Source organism: Rhinatrema bivittatum, chromosome 2, assembly GCF_901001135.1.
Source record: "Rhinatrema bivittatum chromosome 2, aRhiBiv1.1, whole genome shotgun sequence".
NCBI lineage: Eukaryota > Metazoa > Chordata > Amphibia > Gymnophiona > Rhinatrematidae > Rhinatrema > Rhinatrema bivittatum.
Window position 1 is genome coordinate 14,631,113 of NC_042616.1, and position 23,457 is coordinate 14,654,569.

The 23,457-nt window shown below is 47.9% G+C and overlaps 1 protein-coding gene across 1 annotated transcript; it reads right to left on the reverse strand.

The window, feature by feature from the left end:
• Positions 1 to 3,511: 3,511 nt before the first annotated feature.
• On the reverse strand, positions 3,512 to 17,141 carry LOC115083588 (zinc finger protein 260-like). Its single transcript, XM_029587503.1, has 2 exons — positions 17,086 to 17,141; positions 3,512 to 7,494 (listed from the first exon to the last, which is right to left on the reverse strand). The coding sequence occupies exons 1-2, from the start codon at positions 17,117 to 17,119 to the stop codon at positions 5,480 to 5,482; spliced, it is 2,049 nt and encodes a 682-aa protein (XP_029443363.1). The 5' UTR covers positions 17,120 to 17,141; the 3' UTR covers positions 3,512 to 5,479.
• Between the last annotated feature and the right edge of the window lie 6,316 nt (positions 17,142 to 23,457).

Genomic DNA, 23,457 nt, shown 5'->3' on the forward strand with positions numbered 1-23,457 from the left:
ATGAAGGCCTGGCACGCCTCCCATCTCTCCGGCGTCCGTAGAGGCGTCCATATCCGAAGCCTCAGAGACGCCCAGAGATGGATGGTACAGCTGAACCAAAACAGAACACATACGTCCTCCGGTCTTGCTGCTGGGTTCTCCGGTTGGATGGGTTTTCCTTGCCGCTGGGCTCCCCTGTTGGCCTCTCCAATCTGCTGAGCATTTCTCATTCTGCTTCTCAACTGAATGAAAAATAGCGCCAGAGCCAATATATACATGTACGAAGCTGACCGAGCACCACACTAACGCCAGGGTCAGGGTAGGCGGACGTCCAAGGTCGTGGCTTCCTTTCATGGACCTTCCCGCCTGTATCCAGGCGTCCATGATCGGAGGTCCCGCTGCTTTGAGCGCCCGGCCGGACGTCCAAGGTCGTGGCTTCCATTCATGGACCTTCCCGCCTGTATCCAGGCGTCCATGATCGGAGGGACCTGCTGCTTTCAGCGCCCGGCCGGACGTCCAAGGTCGTGGCTTCCGTTCATGGACCTTCCCGCCTGTATCTGGGTGTCCATGATCGGAGGTCCCGCTGCTTTGAGCGCCCGGCCGGATGTTCAAGGTCGTGGCTTCCATTCATGGACCTTCCCGTCTGTATCCGGGCGTCCATGATCGGAGGTCCCGCTGCTTTGAGCGCCCGGCCGGACGTCCAAGGTCGTGGCTTCCTTTCATGGACCTTCCCGCCTGTATCTGGGTGTCCATGATCGGAGGTCCCGCTGCTTTGAGCGCCCGGCCGGACGTCCAAGGTCGTGGCTTCCGTTGATGGACCTTCCCGCCTGTATCCGGGCGTCCATGATCGGAGGTCCCGCTGCTTTGAGCGCCCGGCCAGACGTCCAAGGTCGTGGCTTCCGTTCATGGACCTTCCCGCCTGTATCCAGGCGTCCATGATCGGAGGGACCTGCTGCTTTGAGCGCCCGGCCGGATGTTCAAGGTCGTGGCTTCCATTCATGGACCTTCCCGCCTGTATCTGGGCGTCCATGATCGGAGGTCCCGCTGCTTTGAGCGCCCGGCCGGACGTCCAAGGTCGTGGCTTCCTTTCATGGACCTTCCCGCCTGTATCCGGGCGTCCATGATCGGAGGTCCCGCTGCTTTGAGTGCCCGGCCGGACGTCCAAGGTCGTGGCTTCCGTTGATGGACCTTCCCGCCTGTATCCGGGCGTCCATGATCGGAGGTCCCGCTGCTTTCAGCGCCCGGCCGGACGTCCAAGGTCGTGGCTTCCGTTCATGGACCTTCCCGCCTGTATCCAGGCGTCCATGATCGGAGGGACCTGCTGCTTTGAGCGCCCGGCCGGATGTTCAAGGTCGTGGCTTCCATTCATGGACCTTCCCGCCTGTATCCGGGCGTCCATGATCGGAGGTCCCGCTGCTTTGAGCGCCCGGCCGGACGTCCAAGGTCGTGGCTTCTTTCATGGACCTTCCCGCCTGTATCTGGGTGTCCATGATCGGAGGTCCCGCTGCTTTGAGCGCCCGGCCGGACGTCCAAGGTCGTGGCTTCCGTTGATGGACCTTCCCGCCTGTATCCGGGCGTCCATGATCGGAGGTCCCGCTGCTTTGAGCGCCCGGCCAGACGTCCAAGGTAGCGGCTTCCGTTCATGGACGTTCTTGTCTCTTTCTGGACGTCCATGACTGAAATGCCCCGCTGCCTGTACGGGGCATTTCAGTCACGGTCAGGCACTTAGGATCCCTCCATCCCTCCTCCCCGTTTCCTCTGTACGTCTGTCTGGTCCATTTTACCTTGGTATTGATGAGGGCATCCGTATAGGCGTCGGTAGAGGCATCCATGCTTCCGCTGGACCCCAGAGCCTCAGGACGCCTAGAAGATGGATGAAGGCCTGGCACGCCTCCCATCTCTCCGGCGTCCGTAGAGGCGTCCATATCCGAAGCCTCAGAGACGCCCAGAGATGGATGGTACAGCTGAACCAAAACAGAACACATACGTCCTCCGGTCTTGCTGCTGGGTTCTCCGGTTGGATGGGTTTTCCTTGCCGCTGGGCTCCCCTGTTGGCCTCTCCAATCTGCTGAGCATTTCTCATTCTGCTTCTCAACTGAATGAAAAATAGCGCCAGAGCCAATATATACATGTACGAAGCTGACCGAGCACCACACTAACGCCAGGGTCAGGGTAGGCGGTAAATATTCAGGATAAAGACGTGGCAAATAAGCCGGTTAAAAATGCAATAATTTGGGCGCACGTTACTGTATTGGAGGGAATAGCTAAATCGATCATTAACATATCATATACATGCCGCGGGCGGAAAGGGATACGCGTCTTTTTCGGCAAGCGATAAGGACGCGTAAAAGCCGATACTGAATCGTGGGTCCGCCTTACGCGCTCAAAACGTCCATCCAAAGAGGGTTAAAATACGAGCACTCGCAGCCGCACTTTACTGTATCGGCCCCTCACTTAGGATCCCTCCCTCCCTCCTCCCCGTTTCCTCTCTCACTGAGGTTTTCCTCCTTTAGGACGGGCACTTAGGATCCCTCCCTCCCTCCTCCCCGTTTCCTCTCTCACTGAGGTTTTCTTCCTTTAGGACGGGCACTTAGGATCCCTCCCTCCCTCCTCCCCGTTTCCTCTCTCACTGAGGTTTTCAACCTTTAGAACAGGTACTTATGATCCTGCAGGTTCCTCCCTCCCTTTTTCCTTTTTTAGTTTTGTTTCTGGGGAGTTTGGTTTTTCCTCTATTTTTCCCCAGACTGAAGGAGTTTTCTCCAATGTGCTCGGAGGCCCATGAGGCCTGAGTTTAATCTCTCCTCCCTCTTTTATGGCCCTTCCATCCTCTCTCCCAGGTCTCTTTCCCCTCTTCCGATCCTCTTGTAATTTTAACAACTTTAATTAAATTTTGTGACATCAACAAATCTGATTGTTACTCATTGTTCCTATTGCCAGGTCATTTATAAATATATTAAAAAGCATTGGTCCCAGAATAGATCCCCGGGGCACTTCACTATTCACCTTTCTCCAATAGGATAATTTAGAATTTGGCCCTACTCAGTTGTCTATCTTTTAACCAGTTGGGTATCCACAAGGCCATGACTTTCTCCTTCCCCTGACTTTTTAATTTCGTAAAAAGTCTCTCCTGAGGGAGTTTGTCAAATGCTTTCTGGAAATTCAGATGCATTATATCAACTGGCTCACCTTTATCCATATGTTTATTTACACCCTCAAAAAAGATGTAGCAAATTTGTGACGAAAGATTTCCTTTGGCTAAATACACTTTGGCTTTGTCCCATTAAAGTATGACTATGGATAAGTTCAGGAATTTTGTTCTTTATCAATAGTTTCAACCATTTTTCCTCGCTCTGATATCTGGCTCACCAGGCTGTAGCTTCCTGGAACCCTTTGTAAAAACAGGCATGATGCTGGTCTTTCTCCAGTCTTCAGATACTATAGCTGACTTTAATAATAGTTTACAGATTACTAATAGTAGGTCTGTAATTTCATTTTTAATTTCTTTCAGCACACTGGGTTGTATGGCATCTGGTCCAGGTGATTTGCTACTCTTTAGTTTATCAATTTACCCTAGTATATCTTCCAGGTTCACTGTGGTTTGTTTCAGTTCCTCCGAATCATCATCTTTAAATAACATTTCTAGCATGCATAATTCTTACATCTTCTTTGAATACTGAAGCAAAGAATAAATTTAGGCTCTCTGTTATGGCTTTGTTATCCCGAAGTGCCCCTTTTATTCCTTAATCATCTAATGGTCCAGCTGACTACCTCGCAGGCTTTTTACTTGAATGTACCTGAAAACGTTTTTTTTTAATGAGTTTTTGCTTCCACAACAAGCTTCTTCTCAAATTCTGTCTTTGGGGCTATTTCTATAGCTATCGGCAACATTTTCGTGGTCTCTGAATCCCGTAAGGAGCTTTGCTTTCTCCTTATGAGCCACAGAGAGTCACTGGGACTGCCACCTCCATCAGCAATGACACTTTTGTGTTTTTCTCCTTCATCACAGTATCCAGTTTTCTAGCATCCATCTTTCCATCACTGGGAATAGGAATGTCCCAGGTGATTCTTTATTCTCTTCTATTCTTTTATTGTTGTGCTGCCCGTGTTTGTTTAGTACATCAATGTTATACTGCTTACAGTTTTCAATGAATAAGCCATGTTTTTTATTCGTGCAGTTCTCTATTACAGACCTTCTGATAGTAGCACATTACAGCCAGTGGTGGGATGTGTAATCCAATTCTGTTCTACACAATCTGTATTTATCTATTTTACCAGTCTTTTCTATACTGGCTATGAACCATCTTATCCGCATTCCACTATCCTGTGCTGCAATTATAAATCTCTCATCCATAGGTCTAAGTTCACCTCTCTTTAACCACTGCTGTGTCAAATTTTCTTGAGTAGCTCTCTGCACGTCCCACTGTATTTATGCTTCTGTCATTTATCCTTCCTTGTTTGCTGATCTGATTCTTTAAAAAAGCTTTTTCTCTTCTTTTGCTAATTTGCAGTTTCTTCCCCTTCATATGCTAGTGGATTTTCAATCATTCCCTCTATTCGCTGGAATGACTGTCCAAACCTAAGGACCAAGATCGAGGATACTTCAGCACTATTTGAGCATTTAGGGTCACTGATGCCATTAAGTACACCTGAAAAGCTATTATGGAGCTCTATGGGTGTAATAAATTTCTATATGACCCACATCACCTTCAGCTCTAGGAATGTATAACTTCTGAATACATTGGTTCTTACAGATCACCTGATGGGCATGGAGGGACTTTCCTGCTTTTACATTCTATTCTTCAAGATAGTTATGGGACCAGTCTACTATTCCAAAGCTGTATGATAGTGCAGGAATTGCAAACCGATTAATAGCTAGAATCTTATTTCATGCTGTTAAGGTACTTTTCAATAATCAACTTCACTCTTCTATAGTACTTTAATGATATTTTCTCTTAGTATTGTATGCCAAATTTTTCCATCTTCCTCTACTTCTAGATATTTATATATGCCTTCCTGCTCCAGTTTCTAGGGAGGTGTTTTCAGTTTCGCTTAATTTTCCTTTAAGAAAAGTCACCTTAGCACATTTGTCCAAACCAAATATCATCCTGATGTCATCTGTGAAACTATTCATTACATGGAGTTATTCTGCTAAATCAGCTTCACAGGCGCTGTAGAGTTTCAAATCATCTACAAACAGTAGGTGATATGTACTTGGTAGGGGATTGGTATCTCTAGAATTAAGGCTATTGATATAACCCAAGGAGAAAATTAGAGTACTCAGCGGATTTCATGCCAGACAAAAACAAAAGCAGTATCAGGTTATCTCCCTTAAATAGTCCTGGCTGGATCTTAATGTTAGGAATGACGAATTGTCCATTTTCATAATTCAAGTGGAGTGTAATCTGCCATATTTTCATTGTGAACTTGTACTAAATCAGTTCAAGGTTTGCATTGTACATTTCAAGACAATATTTTATCCAAGAGTGTGGGATGCTTATAGTCAATCCATGCTATACTGAGGTGTCAACTGGAGTTTCATATGTCTTGTGAGGTCACTCTTCAGAATGAAGCTTTTACTACATTCATTACAAGAATATGGTCTCTCTCCTGTGTGGATTTTCATATGCCTTGTAAGGTAATTCTTCAGAATAAAGCTTTTATTACATACACTACATGAAAATGGTCTCTCGTCTGTATGTGTTTTCATGTGCCTTGTGAGGTCGCTCTTCAGAACGAAGCTCTTATTACATTCACCACATGAAAATGGTTTCTCCCCCGTATGTATTTGTTGGTGCTTTTTGAGTTTTTTCTTATAACTGAAGCTTTCACCACATACACTACACGAAAATGGTCTCTCTCCTGTGTGGATTTTCTGATGCAATATTAGTGTATACTTAGCTGGGAAGCATTTCCCACATTCAGTACATGCAAATGGTCTCTCTCCTGTGTGGATTTTCTGGTGCGATATTAGTGAATACTTAGCAAGGAAGCTTTTCCCACATTCAGGACATGTAAATGGTTTGTTGCGGGGCAAATGAATTTTCTGGTGTTGTGAAAGATCTTGCTTCCTAATAAAGGTCCTTCCACATTTAATACATGAGAATGGTCTCTCCCCTGAGTGGGATTTCTCATGTCTTGTGAGGCCACTCTTATGAGTGAAGCTTTTATTACATTCAGTACACAAGAATGGTTTCTCTCTTGCATGGATTCTCTGGTGAGAAAGTAGCAAATATTTAGTAACAAAACTTTTCCCACACTCAGTGCATGTAAATGGTTTGTCACCTGTATGGTTTTTCTCATGTTGTGAGAGGTACGTCTTCCTAATGAAACGTTTTCCACATTTAGTACAAGAAAATGGTCTCTCATGGATTTTCTGGTGTTGTGACAGGTTTGTCTTCTTAATGAAACATTTTCCACATTCAGGACATGAGAATGGTCTCTCACCTGTGTGGATTCTCTGGTGAGATATTAGTAAATATTTAGTAACAAAACTTTTCCCACACTCAGTGCAGGTAAATGGTTTGTCGCCTGTATGGATTTTCTCATGTTGTGAGAGGTTTGTCTTCCTAATGAAACATTTTCCACATTGAGTACATGAGAATGGTCTCTCTCCTATGTGTATTTTCAGGTGTTCTAAGAGATTTGTCTTTCTAATGAAACATTTTCCACATTCAGGACATGAGAATGGTCTCTCTCCTGTGTGGATTTTCTGATGAGAGATTAATATATACTTAGTAATGAAACTTTTCCCACACTCAGTACATGTAAATGGTTTTTCTCCTGTGTGGATTTTCTGGTGTTGTGAGAGGTGCGTCTTCCTTATAAAACGTTTTCCACATTTAGTACATAAGAATGGTCTCTCTCCTGTGTGGATTATCTGATGTGATATTAGCTTATACTTACTAGCAAAGCTTTGCTCACATTGAGAACATGAAAATGGTCTCTCCTTAGTGTGTAGTTTTTTTTTATGTCTTAAGGCCTCCTTGCCTATGAAACTTTTGCTGCAGTCACTGCTTGAAAAGGGTCTCACTTTTGTGTGCTTATTGAAGTGTAGTTTTAGATTGCTTCTCTGCTTGAAACTTTTCCCACATTCAATGCAGGGAAATAGTGATTTGAGGGTGTGGGATTTCTGATCTAATAAGTATGATTCTTTTCCAAAGCTTGTTCCACGGGTGTTACACAGAAAGGATTTCCTCCCTTTCACCTCTCTCTGCAGATCAGAAATTATTTGATCACTGTTGTTATTTTGGAAGTGTGTTTCTGATCTCTGCTGCTCAGGGCTGTCTGTGAGGTCCCTGACATTTCTCTCACACTCAGTGACTCCTTCCAGTGAGTCTCCGGCATGGGCTTGCTGCTTCTTCTCTGATTCCTGCTGACTCCGCCTTGTGTTTCTCCTCTCAGTCCCTTTGGAAGCATTCTCACAAGCAGTTTCTGATTCTCTTAGGATCAGTTCTACTTCGAAAGGATATTCCACTTCATTCTCCTCCTTTATATTCTGTGTTATTTCAGCACTTGCTGGTGATAAAGAAGGCATTAATCACGCATTAGTGAGCACGCAAACATTTCTGGGTTTCTGATCTTTTTATTACTGTGCTGGAATTGTCACACAGTGATAAAAGTGCACATTTCTGACCAATTACTAGTAACCATGAAATGCTTATCAATGATGTAGGGTCTGCCCTAAAAGCCATATGAGATGAGATTTGAGAACTTAAATATGCATACTCTAGAAGAGAGGGGAGATAGGACAGATATTTAAATACCCATAAGTATTTATAATGTACACGAAGCAAATCTTTAAGAATGGAAAATAAATTGTAGAATTAGGGGTCATGATATAAAGCTGCAAGGGATTAGACTCAGGACCATCAAGAGACCTGTTTTCACAGAAAGGGTGGTGGATGCCTAAGTACTCCATGGAAGAGGTGTTGGAGACAAAAACAGAAATACCGCAATGGTGCCCCAAAGGAACAAAAAGGTTGCGGTAAATGAATAAATACATTTAAAAAATATTATATATTTGTATCCCACAAAAAGGTACTTAAACATATCTATTAAAAAGGCCTTTATTTATTAAAATGTAGAAAAATCCCAAAACATCTTAACAAAAACCAGACATGATCATTTTTCAGCATAATGCCTGCCTCAGGGGTATGGACAAGGATGCTGGTACACTGTGAGGGGGTTTAAAAAAAACAAGCCCAGTACAAATAATCAAAAAAACCTCACAACACACATCATACATTCAACAAAGCAACACAGAAGAAGAAATATATATTTCAGAACTGAGATGAGCCAACTTTACGTTAGTAAAGAAAACAGTATAAAATCTCCATGGCTCCATAACCAATAAAAAAAAATTATATACATAATAATAACACAAAAAAGTATAGCAAATGCCAATAAGAAGCATTTCTGACCTACCTTGCCATGCCAAGTGAGGCCAAAGTACCTTATCAAGGGCAAACCCTTGCAGCCCTCACAAGGGAGGCACAGAAGTGCCACAAGGCTAGGGACCCAAGGCTCTGGAGTTAGAATAAAGGAAAGATATAGATAGATATGTATGTGGAACCACTCTAGATCATCAAACCAATATATAAATACAAAATAGAGATGGCAACTTTCAGACCGGCGCGGAGGCGCACACTGGCACGTCTGTCCCCATGCGCACCCAGCAACGCAGCCTTTTTTTTTTTTTAACTTGCGCACTTCTATCTCGTAAGCGGGGGGCGTTTTAAGAGGGGTGCGCATTCACGCTATTGCCAGTTTCAGCAGCTCATCCAGCAGTTTTCCCAGTTGACTACTCCTCCACTCCCTGGCTGAACAGCTGACATGCTTCCCCCCCCCCCCCCCAGTTACTCCAGACCATTAAAACCCCTCAGTATTGAATACACTTTCATTTATTTATTTTTTTTAAACTTACACCTTGTTCCTAGCGGAAGTAAAAACCCCACGCGGCAGTGGGCCTGGCCACAAGGCAGTCGTGGAAGCAGATATACGGGCAAGACTCTGGGCCACGCCCAGGCCTTGCCACTTCTGAAATCTAAGTGAGATGGGCACATAGCCCGGCGGCTTCTAAAACTTTGGCGGGCGCGCATAAGCATGACTCTTGCGTGCGTCTCCTGATTTTGGCACTCGCCAAGCTTTCAAAATCTACCTCAGAGCATATAACAAAACATAGTAAAACAAATAAAAATGAAAAAATAAAAATGAATAAAAAGTACATTAAAAAATGAAGAAATTAAAGGGGCAGATATTAAAAGCTACGCGCGCATGTTATAAAATCCGGGGTCGGCGCGCGCAAGGGGGTGCACACTTGTGCAACTTGCGCGCCCCGAAGCCCTAGGGGAGCCCCGATGGCTTTCCTCGTTCCCTCCGCCCCCCCCCACCTTTCCCTCCCTTCCCCTATCTAACCCGCTCCCCAGCCCTACCTAAATCCCCCCCCTTACCTTTATTTTGTTTTTTTATGCCTGCGCACCTGTGCGCGCCGGCCGGCTGCGGGCGCGCGATCCCCCGGCATGGCCGCTGTGCCGGAGGCCTCGGTCCCGCCCCCGGACCGGCGCCCCGCCCATGCCCCCTTCCCACCCCTTTTTCAAAGCCCCGGGACATACGCGCATCGCCTGGCCTATGCAAAATAGGCTCGGCGTGCGTAACCCCCCAGTAACTACACCATAGAAGGTGTAGTTATTGGGCGCGAAATAGCCAGCGAAAAGGGCCTTATCTTTACGCTGTGCGCGCCGTCCTCGTGGAGTCGGCCCCGCAGACGCCCCCGACTCCTCCCCGATTTCAGTAGCGCAGGCCTGTGATAGCTTTGGAAAATGAGGCCCTTAGTCAGCTAAGTCTCAAATACCGCTACTTATCCGGCTATTTGAAAATACATTCCTGCATAGCTTTTCAATGCACGTGAATGTTTTAGCATACATGTATTTTGCATTTGCACACATGTAAATGGGTGTGCACGTGCATGTTTTTGAAATGTTTGGCCAGTTGTGGGGAGGTCCTGTGACCAGCCGCACTCATTCGAGCTCTCATCAGCCTGCCTCCTCCTGCCGGTGCTGCCTCTAGGCGCATGGCGACCTGTGAAAGCTCTGTGGCAGGAAAGTCCTGCTGGATCACAGAGGCACAGAGGGAAGCGCCTTGCTCCAGTTTTGTTCCTGACCAGCCTTGCCTCAGTCCTATCCTGGTTCCCTGGTACTGACCTCTGCTACGGACTCCTTGCTCGCTGCCTGCCTCGACCTCAGCTCTGGACTTACTCCTTCTGACTGACCTCAGGGACTCTCACCTAAGTCCTGCCGTCCCCTGGAACCCAAGGGCTCAACCTGTGAGGAACAGGGCAGGTATAGCTGAAGGTCCAGCTCAGGCCCAGCCAAGGGCTAGTCCGCCAGCTGTCACCATGTCCCTAGTGGGTTCGCCCACTAGGCTCAGGCAACCACGCCACAGCACAAGGGCTCACAACCATGATAGTTTCCTGAAGCCATTAACCCAGTGGATCCGCCCCTCAGGTCAGGCCATATCTGGATTAGTCCAGCGAATCCAGCAGCAGCAAGAGATGCTTAATCAAGTAAATGGCCGACTTGAGGGTCTTGCTGTATGGATGGATGCTATGCAGGCCCAACTTCCGGCGCTGGCTCCAGCCCCAGCTGCTCCTCCTCCAGCCATGCCTGTCTATGTTTTTCCGATTCATGCCGCACCTACCGCTGCTTCCCAGGTATCTCAGAGACCCCAGGGAATGCAGGAGTTTTAATAATCAATGCAAAATGCATTTTGAGCTCCAGGTAGCTCTTTTCCCATCAGGTCACACTAAGGTGACCTACATACTCTCCTTGATGGGTGGCCCTGCTCTTACTCGGGCCTCTTCTTTGTGGGAAAGAGAAGACCCACTCCTCGGGAACTTGGAAAGTTTCTTATGGCAGTTTTGTTTGGTATTCGACGAGTCTGGTTGTGCCTCATCCGCAGCCATGGAATTGTTGCAGATCTGCCAAAGTACTCACACTGTGGGCGAGCATGCAATACAGTCCCGCACCCTGGCTTCAGAGCTCCGCTGATGGGAGGACAGCCAGATGGACATTTTTTGGCAGGGTTTATCAGGGCGAATAAAGGATGATCTGGCAGGCCGGGATATTCCATCATACTGGAAGGCCTGATTGCCCTGGCCATCTTGGTGGACTTGAGGTTTCAGGAACATACACAGGAAAGTAGATCCTCCCGTTCCCCCATCCATCTGAGTTCCCGATTCCAGCGACCCCTGGCATCCTCACTTGTTCCTGAATTGGCAGATTCCCCTGAAAACCCATGCAGTTGGGCTACTCTAAGCTTACGGATGAAGAGAAAAGGAGACAGATGATTAAACCTATGTCTCTATTGTGCCAGCCAGGAGCATTTTGCTGGCCACTGCCTCGAGAAGTTGGGAAACTGGCAAACCTAGGGTTGGTCGGAGAGGCAACCCTAGGTCAAACTCTTCCTTCTCCACAACTATTGGTGCCTGTCTGCCTCACCATTGGGAAAACCATGGTTCACAGTTAAGCATTTTTGGACTCTGGGCAGGTGTAATTTATCGAGGAGTCACTGGCTCGCCAGCATAACTTGCCTTCACCATTTCCGTCTATGGTGAGCCTCTTCACAGTCATTTGACCATGGTCACTACCCCCCTCACCATGCACGCAGGGCTTCCTTCACACTGAAAGCAGTGATTTCTATGTCCTATCTAAGGCTGTATATCCTGTCATTCTCAGACTGCCCTGACTCAGACTTTACAGAGCATCCATAGACTGGAAGATGCTGCAAATTGCCCATTGAGATCTTTCCTGTGCTGAGAACTTCCTCACTCAGGTCCTGCTACCAGTCACTGTGGCTTGGGCTACTACCCTTGACCTGCTGGGCTTGCTACTCCAGTAATGCTGCCTTCATGGAAGTTCTTAGCAAACAGTAGGCTGAGACCCTATCGCCTCACTGATCATACAACTGCACGAAAGATGACCTACCTGGGAAGATGCCCCCAAGAGGTTGGGTGTACCCTTTATCAGCAGCAGAGATGGAGGCCATGTCCAAATATATTCAAGAAAATTTGGAGAGAGGGTTCATCTGGCCTTCTTCATCCTTGGCAGGAGCAGGCTTTTTCTTTCTAGGGAAAAAAGATGGCTCACTCTGACCCTGCATAGATTACAGGGGTCTCAATGCAATCACTTGGAAAAATCAGTACCCTCTGCCTCTCATCACCGAGTTATTTGATCATCTCAGGGGAGCACAGATCTTCACAAAACTCAATCTCCTTGAGGCCTATAATCTTATACATATACGAGAGGGTAACGAATGGAAGACAGCCTTCAACACCAGGGACAGCTATTATGAGTACTTCATCTTGCCATTTGGCCTTTATAATGCCCCATCTTCCAACATATGGTCAACGAAATCCTCCAAGATCTTCTGTACTCTCACATGGTGGTGAATCTAGATGATATTCTCCTCTTTCCACAATCCCTGACACAGCATCATGAGCACATAAAGCAAGTCTTACAGTGACTTTGGGAGCGCCACTTATACACCAAACTTGAAAAATGTACATTTGAACAGGAAGAATTGCTGTTTCTGGGTTACATCATTTCCCGGCATCGGCTTCAGATGGACCCTGAGAAGTTAAAGGCCATTCTGGAGTGGCCCTAAACTGTTAGATTCAAGGCCTTACAATGCTTCCTGGGCTTTGTGAATTACTAAAGGTAGTTCACGCACAGTAACTCCTCTTTGGTAGCTCCCCCCTCCACTCTTAATAAAAAGGGCTACAACACCAGGCACTGGCCAGAAGAGGCCATCCAAGCCTTTAATCATCTCAAACAAGAATTCCTGTGGGATCCTTGCCTCCACCACCCAGATCTGTCAAAACCCTTCATCTTGAGGTAGATGCCTCTGCCACTGAGGTAGGGACTGTCCTCACTCAACATAATGAACAAGAGTCTCTCGTGCCATGCTCTTACTTCTCCAAAAAATTCACCCCTGCTGAAAAGAACTATATGATCGGAGATCATGAACTTCTGGTGGTGAACTTGGCATTGGAGGAGTAGTGCCATCTATTAGAGCAAGTTAGACACCCAATCACCATTTATACAGATCAAAAGAACTTGGAGTATCTGCAACAGGCCCAGGAGTTAAATCCTCAACAGGCCCGCTGGTCGTCGTACTTCAACCATTTTGGCTTCGAACCATGCTACCACCCATTGAAAAAGAACCAATGGGCGGATGCCCTTTCTTGAACTTTTGAGACCGAAGATGCCCTGCAGCTCCCTTCGCTACATCATAGACCCAGCAAGGATCGTAGCCACTGCTGCTGTACCTGTACTGCCCACAAAAACAGTGGTTTCCAAATGACTTAGGGAAAACATATTCAAATGGGCTCATTACTCCCGTCTGGCAGGATACCCCGGCATCACCAGAACCTTGGAATTAATTATCTGCCATTATTGGTGGCCTCAAGTGAAACAAGATGTGAAGCACTTCATGGAATTGTGTCCCACTTGTGCATTACAGTTTTCTATCGCAGTTATTTTAAAGTTTTTATAATTGTATTATTCAATTTAATTTTCAGACTAATGCAACTCCCTCTTACTAGGCCTACATTCTAGCTTACTAAAACCACTACAATTACTCCAAAATGCCTCTGCTAGACTATTACTAGGGACAAGGAAATTTGACCACATCATCCCCTCACTGATGGCACTGAACTGGGCTTCCTGTGCAACTTTTGTTCAGGGGATATTTTTAAGGTTATTTTTGACTGGTAGGAAGCCTTAAATGTAGGAGACTTTTCTTTCTAACACATTTTCCCCCTGCTCTTATCTCTGTATGCTTTTAGTATTTGTAAAGAGAATGTAAGGTGACTGTATTGGTTTGGGTAGAAAGCTTTTTTTGCTTTGGTTGCAGCTGTGTAGTCAACAAACCGTGCAGACATAAGGTGATTTCTTTTCACTTTTAGAGTCATTTTCATTTAAATATTTTTCTGGAAGTTTTTTCACTCATGTTCATTATGAGCTTTTTATACATTTTTAATATATTATATATATATATATATATAATTTATTTTTAAATTTTTTATTATGTTTATGTATTAATTTTTATTTTTTTCATTAATTTTAATAAAACATTTATTAAAAGGGTACTATTATATTATATTTTTTATTATTATTTAAATATTGTGTTGATGATTTAAAATGGCTCACACACATTTTTCCTTTATTCTAACTCCAGAGCCTTGGGTTCCTAGCCTTGTGGCACTTCTGTGCCTCCCTTGTGAGGGCTTCAAATGCTTGTCCTTGGTAAGGTACTTTGCCCTCACTTGGTACGGCAAGGTAGGTCAGAAATGCTTTTTATTGGCATTTGCTAGATGCAGTTTTTATTTTAATACTTTTTACAAATTATTTAAATTATTTTTTTTATTGGTAATGGAGCCATGGAGATTTTATACTGTTTTCTTAAGGTTATACAAGTCTCCTCCTCTATACTAATGTAAAGCTGTCTCATCTCAGTTCTGTTATACATTTCTTCTCTGTTGCCTTGTTTAATGTATGAAGTGTATTATGAGGTTTTTTTGATTGTTTGAACTGTGCTTTTTTTTTTTTTTTTTTTTAAAGACACCCTCACATTGTACCAGCATTATTGTGATTTTATTGTCCATACCCCTGAGGCAAGCATTACGCTGAAACATAACCTTAGGATCCAGTCTGCTATGCAGCCTCCCTGCCTCCAGAGGTCTCCATCTGCTCTCGCTACAGCCATAGTCTCCAGGGGCTCATGACTCAGCAGGGCTTGTCTAGCCTAGTTCTGCGTGTGCCCAGCCCTTGTCTCCAAGTTCCAGCCTGCATCTTGATTCCAGCCGCAGCCTACGTCCTGCCAGCCGCCAGAACCCAAGGGCTCAACCTGCAGGGAGGTGGCTGACACAGGCGGAAGATCCTCTCTGCCCTGCCTTGAAGTCCTAAGCTGCCCCGTGGGAGCTCCCCAGCTCTAGCTGGACCCTCAGTTGTGACACCGGACCATGTAGGTTTCTGTTAAGAGGTATTTTTGTTTGTATTTTTATAAAGGCCTTTTTAATGTATTTATTTATTTTTAAGTATATATTTGTGGGATACATATATTTTATTTATTTTGTAAATGTATTTATTTATTTACTCTTTGTTGTACTGCTCCTTTTGTTCCTTCCTCGAAGACAAAAACAGTTCTATATTTTAAAAATCAGTGGGATAAAACACAGAGGATCCCTGGAGCCAGAGAACGGCAATGAAGCACTGGGTAATCTGCACAGGGCCACTGTGGCACAGCAGCATCGGGCTTCTGAGAGGGCTGGTGTGCCTTGCATGGAGGGACCACAGTTAAACCCAAACTTCAATGACCATGGGGAGGCTGGAATTTTTTTTTTTACCTCAGAATCGATAACCTTCATGGCTGTGGGGATTACTGAAGCATTTGGCAACCAGGCAGGGAAGGGAGTCTGGGTGCTTTGCAGCCACTGACCTGGTTTGAGACATAAGACCCAAAGCCAGAAACCTAAAAAGTCTCCAAGAATAAGAGAAAGGGAAGATGGGACAAGGAAGAAGAAACCCTGGAATCAAACTCAGTGAGGAAGGGGGACTTCCCAGGGAGGCAATAGATGGCAAACCAAATAAGCCTGATACTTCACTTTCAATGCATATACAGCATAGTTCTCTGCTTCAACGGCAGGGGAGAAGAAAAACTGATACTTCACACATCCAGCATAGCTCTCTGCTTCAACGGCAGGGGAGAAGAAAAAAGGGTTCGCACTCACAAAGCGAGGAGTAGCTGGCTTGTTACGGCGGTTACTACCCCAAACCAAATGTGCCTGATACTTCACTTTCGATGCACATCCAGCATGGCTCTCTGCTTCAACGGCAGGGGAGAAGAAAAACAACCGATGGGGGCTGTATGGCATGGTCTGGGTAAAACAGGTGGGCATGGCTGTAGCTTGCTTATTGTGGCGGTTACTTCCCCTACTACCCCTAACTAATCAAGCTAGATATTTCACTTGGATGCAGCTCCATCACTGCTCTCTACATTAAAGGTGGGGGTGGAAGGGAAATAGAACCAAGAGCTAAGAGAAACAGATAAGTATGAGAGAAAAAAATGTGTGAAGCTTGCTGGGCAGACTGGATGGGCCGTTTGGTCTTCTTCTGCCGTCATTTCTATGTTTCTATGCAGCTATCCAGACTGAGAGCGGGTTGCAGAGGCAGATGGAGGGAGCCTCAAATGAAGAAAGGAATGGGAATGGAGGAATAAGGGGGCTGAAGCGTGCTAGGAGGAGGAGGGGAGAAGCAGCTCGAACCATCACTGTGGTCTGCCGAGGAGAGAAAACTGCTTCAGTTACTGCTCTGTCATGGAAGTCGAGTCCTCAAGGGAAAGCCAAGTCTCAGAGAGAGAAGACGGAGAGAATGAGAGATAAGAGGCCAGGAACGTAGGCGAGCGTGCTGGAAACAGAGCAGAGACTCCATAGATAAAACCTAAGAGGGAGGAGAGTGGGGGTAGGATAAGCTTGGAGGGGGAAGGATGAGAGTTACCAGGGAGGGACAGGACTGAGATTGATACTTCCAGCTGCCAGGAGGAGGAGAAGAGTGGAGAGAAGAGAAGTGGAGGTGAGATGACAGAGACAAGGATGAAATGATCGCGGGGTGACAGGCGCTGTCTGAATGAGAGGATAGAAGACAGAATTGCCGGTGAGAAGTAAAATACAGAGAAAGGGGTCAGCGGGCCTGACGGTCCTAATAAGACTGCGGTGGGATATAAGAATGGGAAGGATTTGCATCAGGAAGAGGAAGGAGATTGGAGGCTTAGGAAGCAGAGGATGGGAAAATGGTTCTCAAGAGTCCACAGCTGAGAAAGTTGGAAGAGGGATGTGGCTGAGCTGCAACCTCCCCAGTACCCGGTCGGCTGGTCAAAGGAGCCCAGGGTGGCAGAAGCCCAAGAACCAGGGGGTCAGGATGTCCTCAGTTGAGACAGGATGCAGACAAACTGTAACTTCCCCTCTATATTTGTAGATGGCTAAGTGTGCTGCAGATGTGTTGACAGTCATTGAGGAAAGTCTGCTAAACATGCAGATAATGCAATTTTTACCTAGGGAGATGAGGGTCTCATAATTCTCCTTCATCACCTCCCTGTAAAGCTCCTTCTGCCCCTCATCTAAATACCCCCACTCCTCCTGGGAGAAATAGACAGCGATGTCCTCAAACGTCACCGGCACCTGAAACACAAACCAGAAACACTCAGTGACACATGGAAGGGCTCAGTGTGCATTAGGTCTCAGCTGGATTTATTCTCCTCACGTTTTATCATGGAAAAGAGGACACCAGGACCCCCTCTCCCACGGGGACTGCCAGACGTCGTCACCCACGTGTAGTCCTAGAGGCAGTTTTCACTATGCACCCCAAGGTGTGCAAAACAAACCCTGGAAAGATTCTCTAATATCAGATACAGCGGATATTAAATGTCACTGCCTGGTTACATCTGTGTATAATAAAACCAGATCTGTAACAGAGAATTTATCCAGAAGCCCTGCTGATGCTTTTAAAGCAGGAGGACTGTCCTGAACCATAACAAGGCAGAAAATGTTCTGTGTTCAGGACAATTACTTATCTCCCATGTCTAGATTTATTTATTTTTCTACATTCTTTTTATTTGGAAGATGCAGAATCTATCAATTCAAGTCCACATAGGCCAAAATGATACCTAGTTGTTAATACAGAGTTAATAACGAAAGAGGATAATAGTCTGTCTACGGCAATAGAACTGCAACCTGCAGTTTTGCTTCTGCCTTTTGCATAGAGACCACTTAATACCAAAACTAACCAAGCTACCCTCTATCCATCTCCTTCCAATCTCACACGTGCTTCCGTATCTTTAACCCCGACTCTCCCCTGCAACCCAGCCCGCACATCACACAGGCTGCCCACGGAGGTTACAGATTCGAGCAACACTCAGCGCATGGCAATAGTCTTTTACTCCTAATACTGCCAGGACGCATTCCTTACTCGGGAAACGTTGCTCCAGTCTGTAGAAAGGTTTTCCTTGATTGCTTTCTCCCTTTTTCTGAGACTTGCACGGGGAACTTAGAAAAAAAATTCTGGTACCGGGGCAGCCAGTTCTAGAGCATCCTCTCGACGAATCACCTCCAGGACTCGCCGGTCCCCTGTGACTTGAACCCACTCCTTGAAAAACAGTGTTAGGCGACCGCCTACTGGGGCTCTGGGGACTTTTATCTCTGACCCAATCCTGGGCCGCCCAAAATGGCTGCCTTTGCTGTGGTCTGAAGCCCGGGGAGCCTGACGCTGCTGGCTGTCCAAGCCCCTTAAATTCTCTAGTCTGTGACTTAAACGACCCTCTTGCTCCCCTCCCTCTATCCTCGGGAAGCCTCTGTGGGTTCACGTCTACCAGACTTTTCAATAAGGTGTCCAGCTGCTGTCCAAATAAGAGAGGCCCTTTAAAAGGGCAAAATACTAAGCTTTGCCCTTTGAGGGAGCATCTCCTGCCCAATGCCTGAGCCACAAGAATATCCTTGACACTACCGCAGAGGCCGAGGACCTGATTAGATCATGAAGTGTATCTGCCAGGAAAGCTGGTCCTGACTCTTATCTTGGCCTTGCCCAGGGATTCTTCCTACAGCTGCTGAAGCCACTTGACTAGAGATCTGGCTACACGGCCTCCACAAACCGTTGCCTGCAGAGGACAGGCTAGCTGTCTCGCAGGCTCTCTTCAGAAAGGCTTCTACTGTGCATCTCTTAAGGATGTGCCCCCTTCTACAAGAATAGTTTTGGGTTTTTTTCAATTTACACTTTTATTGGAAACCATGCAAATCAACCATAAACGTATGTTATAGAACAAACATGGCAATGCCTCAGCCCTTTTTTCCATTCCATAGTTGTGACCCCACTCCCATTACCAACGCCCACTCACCCAGCCCTCCGAAGGAAGTAATACATCCCAAAAACAACACAAAAGAAGTGCATTAGTAAAGTAGTACCAGCTATAAACAATTCAATAGGTAGCACAAGTAAGCCACACTGAAAAAAGATAGAAAAGATGCCTGTGAATGTAACAATAAAATAAAAGTAAAAATTAAAATTAAATTGAACATAAAAGGGGCCAATCACAACTTAAATTGAGGCAAACCATCAGCACTGAATGGTATGGATCTAATCTTGAGTAGAGGTGCAATTGTGTCTCTCCCAGCAGGAAGTACAGGGCATCCATGTTTTATCAAATATTGAGACAGTATTATAATTGCAAAGCAGGAATCCTGGCCAAGCGATAACTTTTAAGGACTCGACGGAGGAGGGCATCCAAGGAAGGGGGATAGGCACTTCCAGGCAGCTGCAACCTCACACCTTGCAGCTAGAAATATTTGCTAACAATTTCTGCTTGCTCCCCTCAATTCGGGCATTGGTGGATATTCAACAGAGCGTGTTTGGGGTTACAGTTGCCTTTACCCCTAGTGCTTTAAGCATCCAAGCACATACAAGTTTCCAATAGGCCTCTATAATAGGACACAACCACTAAAGGTCATAGAAAGAACCCACTCCTCCTCAACCCTGCCAGCATCTGTCACTCATTTCAACACTGAATCGCTACTTCTCACCCTATCTGACCACCTCCTGAGAGGAATGGACCAAGGTCACAGCTACCTCCTCGATATCTCTGCGGCTTTCGACACCATCTGCCCTAATCCGTCCCCCATCCTCTACAACAAGGAGTCCCACAAGGTTCATCACTCTCATCCACCCTTTTCAACATCTACCTCACCCCACGCTGCCAGCTTCTCTCTGAACTCAAACTAAAGTTCTATCTATATGCAGATGATGTCCAGATCATCATACCTATTCACAACTCTATCTCTGACGCCCTGAGGCACTGGGAAAACTGCCTCGCGGCCATCAACTCCCTACTCACCAACCTCCACCTCGCACTCAACACCAACAAAACTGAACTTCTACTTATTTCCCCCTACTCTCCCCCTCCCCCCCCTGTCTAATGACCCCAATCTCAACATCACCACAGCCCAACCCTTCGTAAGGGACCTTGGAGTTCTCCTGGATGTTAGCGTGCACTAACATCCAGTTTGCACGCACTAACTTCCATGGTCCCTGGGGTGAGAGATGGGAGAGTCCTAGGCTGCATCCCCTGCCCGTCTCCTACCTGCTGAGCAGAAAGCCCTGCAGCCATTCTCCTGCCCCTTCTCCAGAGCAGGATTTCCAGCCCTGGCTCCCTCCCTGCACGGTCCCTGGGGGTGGGGGATGGGATCAGTCCCAGGCTGCATCCCCTGCCCCCCTCCTACCTGCTGAGCAGAAAGCCCTGCAGCCATTCTCCTGCCCCTTCTCCAGAGCAGGATTTCCAGCCCCGGCTCCCTCCCTGCACGCTCCCTGGGGTGGGGGGTGGGAACAGTCCCAGGCTGCATCCCCTGCCCCCCTCCTACCTGCTGAGCAGAAAGCCCTGCAGCCATTCTCCTGCCCCTTCTCCAGAGCAGGATTTCCAGCCCTGGCTCCCTCCCTGCACGGTCCCTGGGGTGGGGGATGGGATCAGTCCCAGGCTGCATCCCCTGCCCCCCTCCTACCTGCTGAGCAGAAAGCCCTGCAGCCATTCTCCTGCCCCTTCTCCAGAGCAGGATTTCCAGCCCTGGCTCCCTCCCTGCACGGTCCCTGGGATGGGGGATGGGATCAGTCCCAGGCTGCATCCCCTGCCCCCCTCCTACCTGCTGAGCAGAAAGCCCTGCAGCCATTCTCCTGCCCCTTCTCCAGAGCAGGATTTCCAGCCCCGGCTCCCTCCCTGCACGGTCCCTGGGGTGGGGGATGGGATCAGTCCCAGGCTGCATCCCCTGCCCCCCTCCTACCTGCTGAGCAGAAAGCCCTGCAGCCATTCTCCTGCCCCTTCTCCAGAGCAGGATTTCCAGCCCCGGCTCCCTCCCTGCACGGTCCCTGGGGTGGGGGATGGGATCAGTCCCAGGCTGCATCCCCTGCCCCCCTCCTACCTGCTGAGCAGAAAGCCCTGCAGCCATTCTCCTGCCCCTTCTCCAGAGCAGGATTTCCAGCCCTGGCTCCCTCCCTGCACGGTCCCTGGGATGGGGGATGGGATCAGTCCCAGGCTGCATCCCCTGCCCCCCTCCTACCTGCTGAGCAGAAAGCCCTGCAGCCATTCTCCTGCCCCTTCTCCAGAGCAGGATTTCCAGCCCCGGCTCCCTCCCTGCACGGTCCCTGGGGTGGGGGGATGGGATCAGTCCCAGGCTGCATCCCCTGCCCCCCTCCTACCTGCTGAGCAGAAAGCCCTGCAGCCATTCTCCTGCCCCTTCTCCAGAGCAGGATTTCCAGCCCTGGCTCCCTCCCTGCACGGTCCCTGGGATGGGGGATGGGATCAGTCCCAGGCTGCATCCCCTGCCCCCCTCCTACCTGCTGAGCAGAAAGCCCTGCAGCCATTCTCCTGCCCCTTCTCCAGAGCAGGATTTCCAGCCCTGGCTCCCTCCCTGCACGGTCCCTGGGGTGGGGGATGGGATCAGTCCCAGGCTGCATCCCCTGCCCCCCTCCTACCTGCTGAGCAGAAAGCCCTGCAGCCATTCTCCTGCCCCTTCTCCAGAGCAGGATTTCCAGCCCTGGCGCCCTCCCTGCTTTGGGCACAGACGATCGGTCTCCTGTTTCCAGATCTCAGTAGTGACCCGTACAAGCCCCGCCCCTTACAGCAGGAAGTGACATCACTAGAAGGAAAGGGAAGTGAGACGACGCAGTCGGAGGTAAGGTGCTGTGAGAAGGCATTGTGGGAAGTGTAGTCCCAGTGCTCGGAGGTTTCAGCGTTGCCAAGCGCCGTCTCTCAGCTTCTTTCCAACGTTTTCGTTCCTCAGCCCTGCCCTGTAAAGCAAACCCCGCCCCTTCTGCAGGAAGTGACATCTTCACACCGGAAAGGGAATTCAGAGCGACAGGTGCTGCGGATAAGGAGCTTTTAGAAACAGAAACTTGACATAAATAAAGACCATTTAGCCCTACTTGTAGAGACAGATGCCTAGAAATGTCGTTCTTTACTGCTTTTTCTCAGGCTATGGGTTAATTGGGAATTGAGGGAAGTGTAGTCCTAGGACTTGGATTGTTGCATTTATCTGATTAATAGAGACAAGCCCAATTCCCTTTATAAAAAGCAAAATCGTTTACCTCTGTTTCTCCTGAAAGAGCCTGGAGACTGAGTGCAGGCTCTTGCAGGGAGAGAGAAACAATAGAAAAGAAAGAATAAGGAAGGGTGGGGGGGGAGCAAGAAGAGGGAAAGGAGGAGAAAAAGAATGAGGGAGAGGGAAAGGAGGAGAAAAGAAAGAATGAGGGAGGCTGGGGGAGAGCAGGGAGAGGGAAAGGAGGAGAAAAGAATGAGGGAGGTGGGGGAGAGCAGGGAGAGGGAAAGGAGGAGAAAAGAAAGAATGAGGGAGGTTGGGGAGAGCAGGGAGAGGGAAAGGAGGAGAAGAGAGAATGAGGGAGGGTGGGGAGAGCAGGGAGAGGGGACACAGGAGAAAAAGAATGGGGGAGGCTGGGGAGAGCAGGGAGAGGTGAAGGAGGAGAAAAAGTGAGGGAGGGTGGGGAGAGCAGGGAGAGGTGAAGGAGGAGAAAAGAGAGAATGAGGGAGGGTGGGGGAGAGCAGGGAGAGGGGAAGCTGGAAAAAAGAAAGAATGAGGGAGACTGGGGAGAGGGGAAGCGGGAGAAAAGAAAGAACAAGGGAGGCTGGGGGAGAGCAGGGAGAGGGGAAGCAGGAGACAAAGAATGAGGGAAGGTGGGGGAGAGCAGATAGAGGGAGGAGAAAAAAGAATGAAGGAGGGTGAGGGAGAGCAGGGAGAGGGGAAGGAGAAGAAAAGAGAATGAGGGAGGGTGGGGAGAGCAGGGAGAGGGGACGCAGGAGAAAAAGAAGGGGAGGCTGGGGGAGAGCAGGGAGAGGAAGGAGGACAAAAGAAAGAAGGAGGGTGGGGAGAGCAGGGAGAGGTGAAGGAGGAGAAAAGAAAGAATGAGGGAGGGTGGGGAGAGCAGGGAGAGGAAAGGAGGAGAAGAGAATGAGGGAGGGTGGGGAGAGCAGGGAGAGGGGAAGCGGGAAAAAAGAAAGAATGAGGGAGGGTGGGGGAGAGCAGGGAAAGAGGAAGCGGGAAAAAAGAAAATGAGGGAGGGTGGGGGAGAGCAGGTAGAGGGAGGAGAAAAAAGAATGAGGGAGGGTGGGGAGAGCAGGGAGAGGGGAAGGAGGATAAAAGAGAGAATGGGCGAAGGGCCGATATGCACACCGGGAGAGTGGGCGTTCGTCCGCTCTCCCGCGGACTTTACTGTATCGGCCCGTAGATTAGGTCAATCTTTGGTCTTTGCCTTTGAAGCTTAGGACTAAGTCAGTCAGATTTGCCGGGTGGGAATTGGGAAGAGAGACAGGGAGTGAATAATGATAGCCATCCCCAAGAGTTGGGGGTGTGGTAGCCTAGATAGCCAGAAGGAT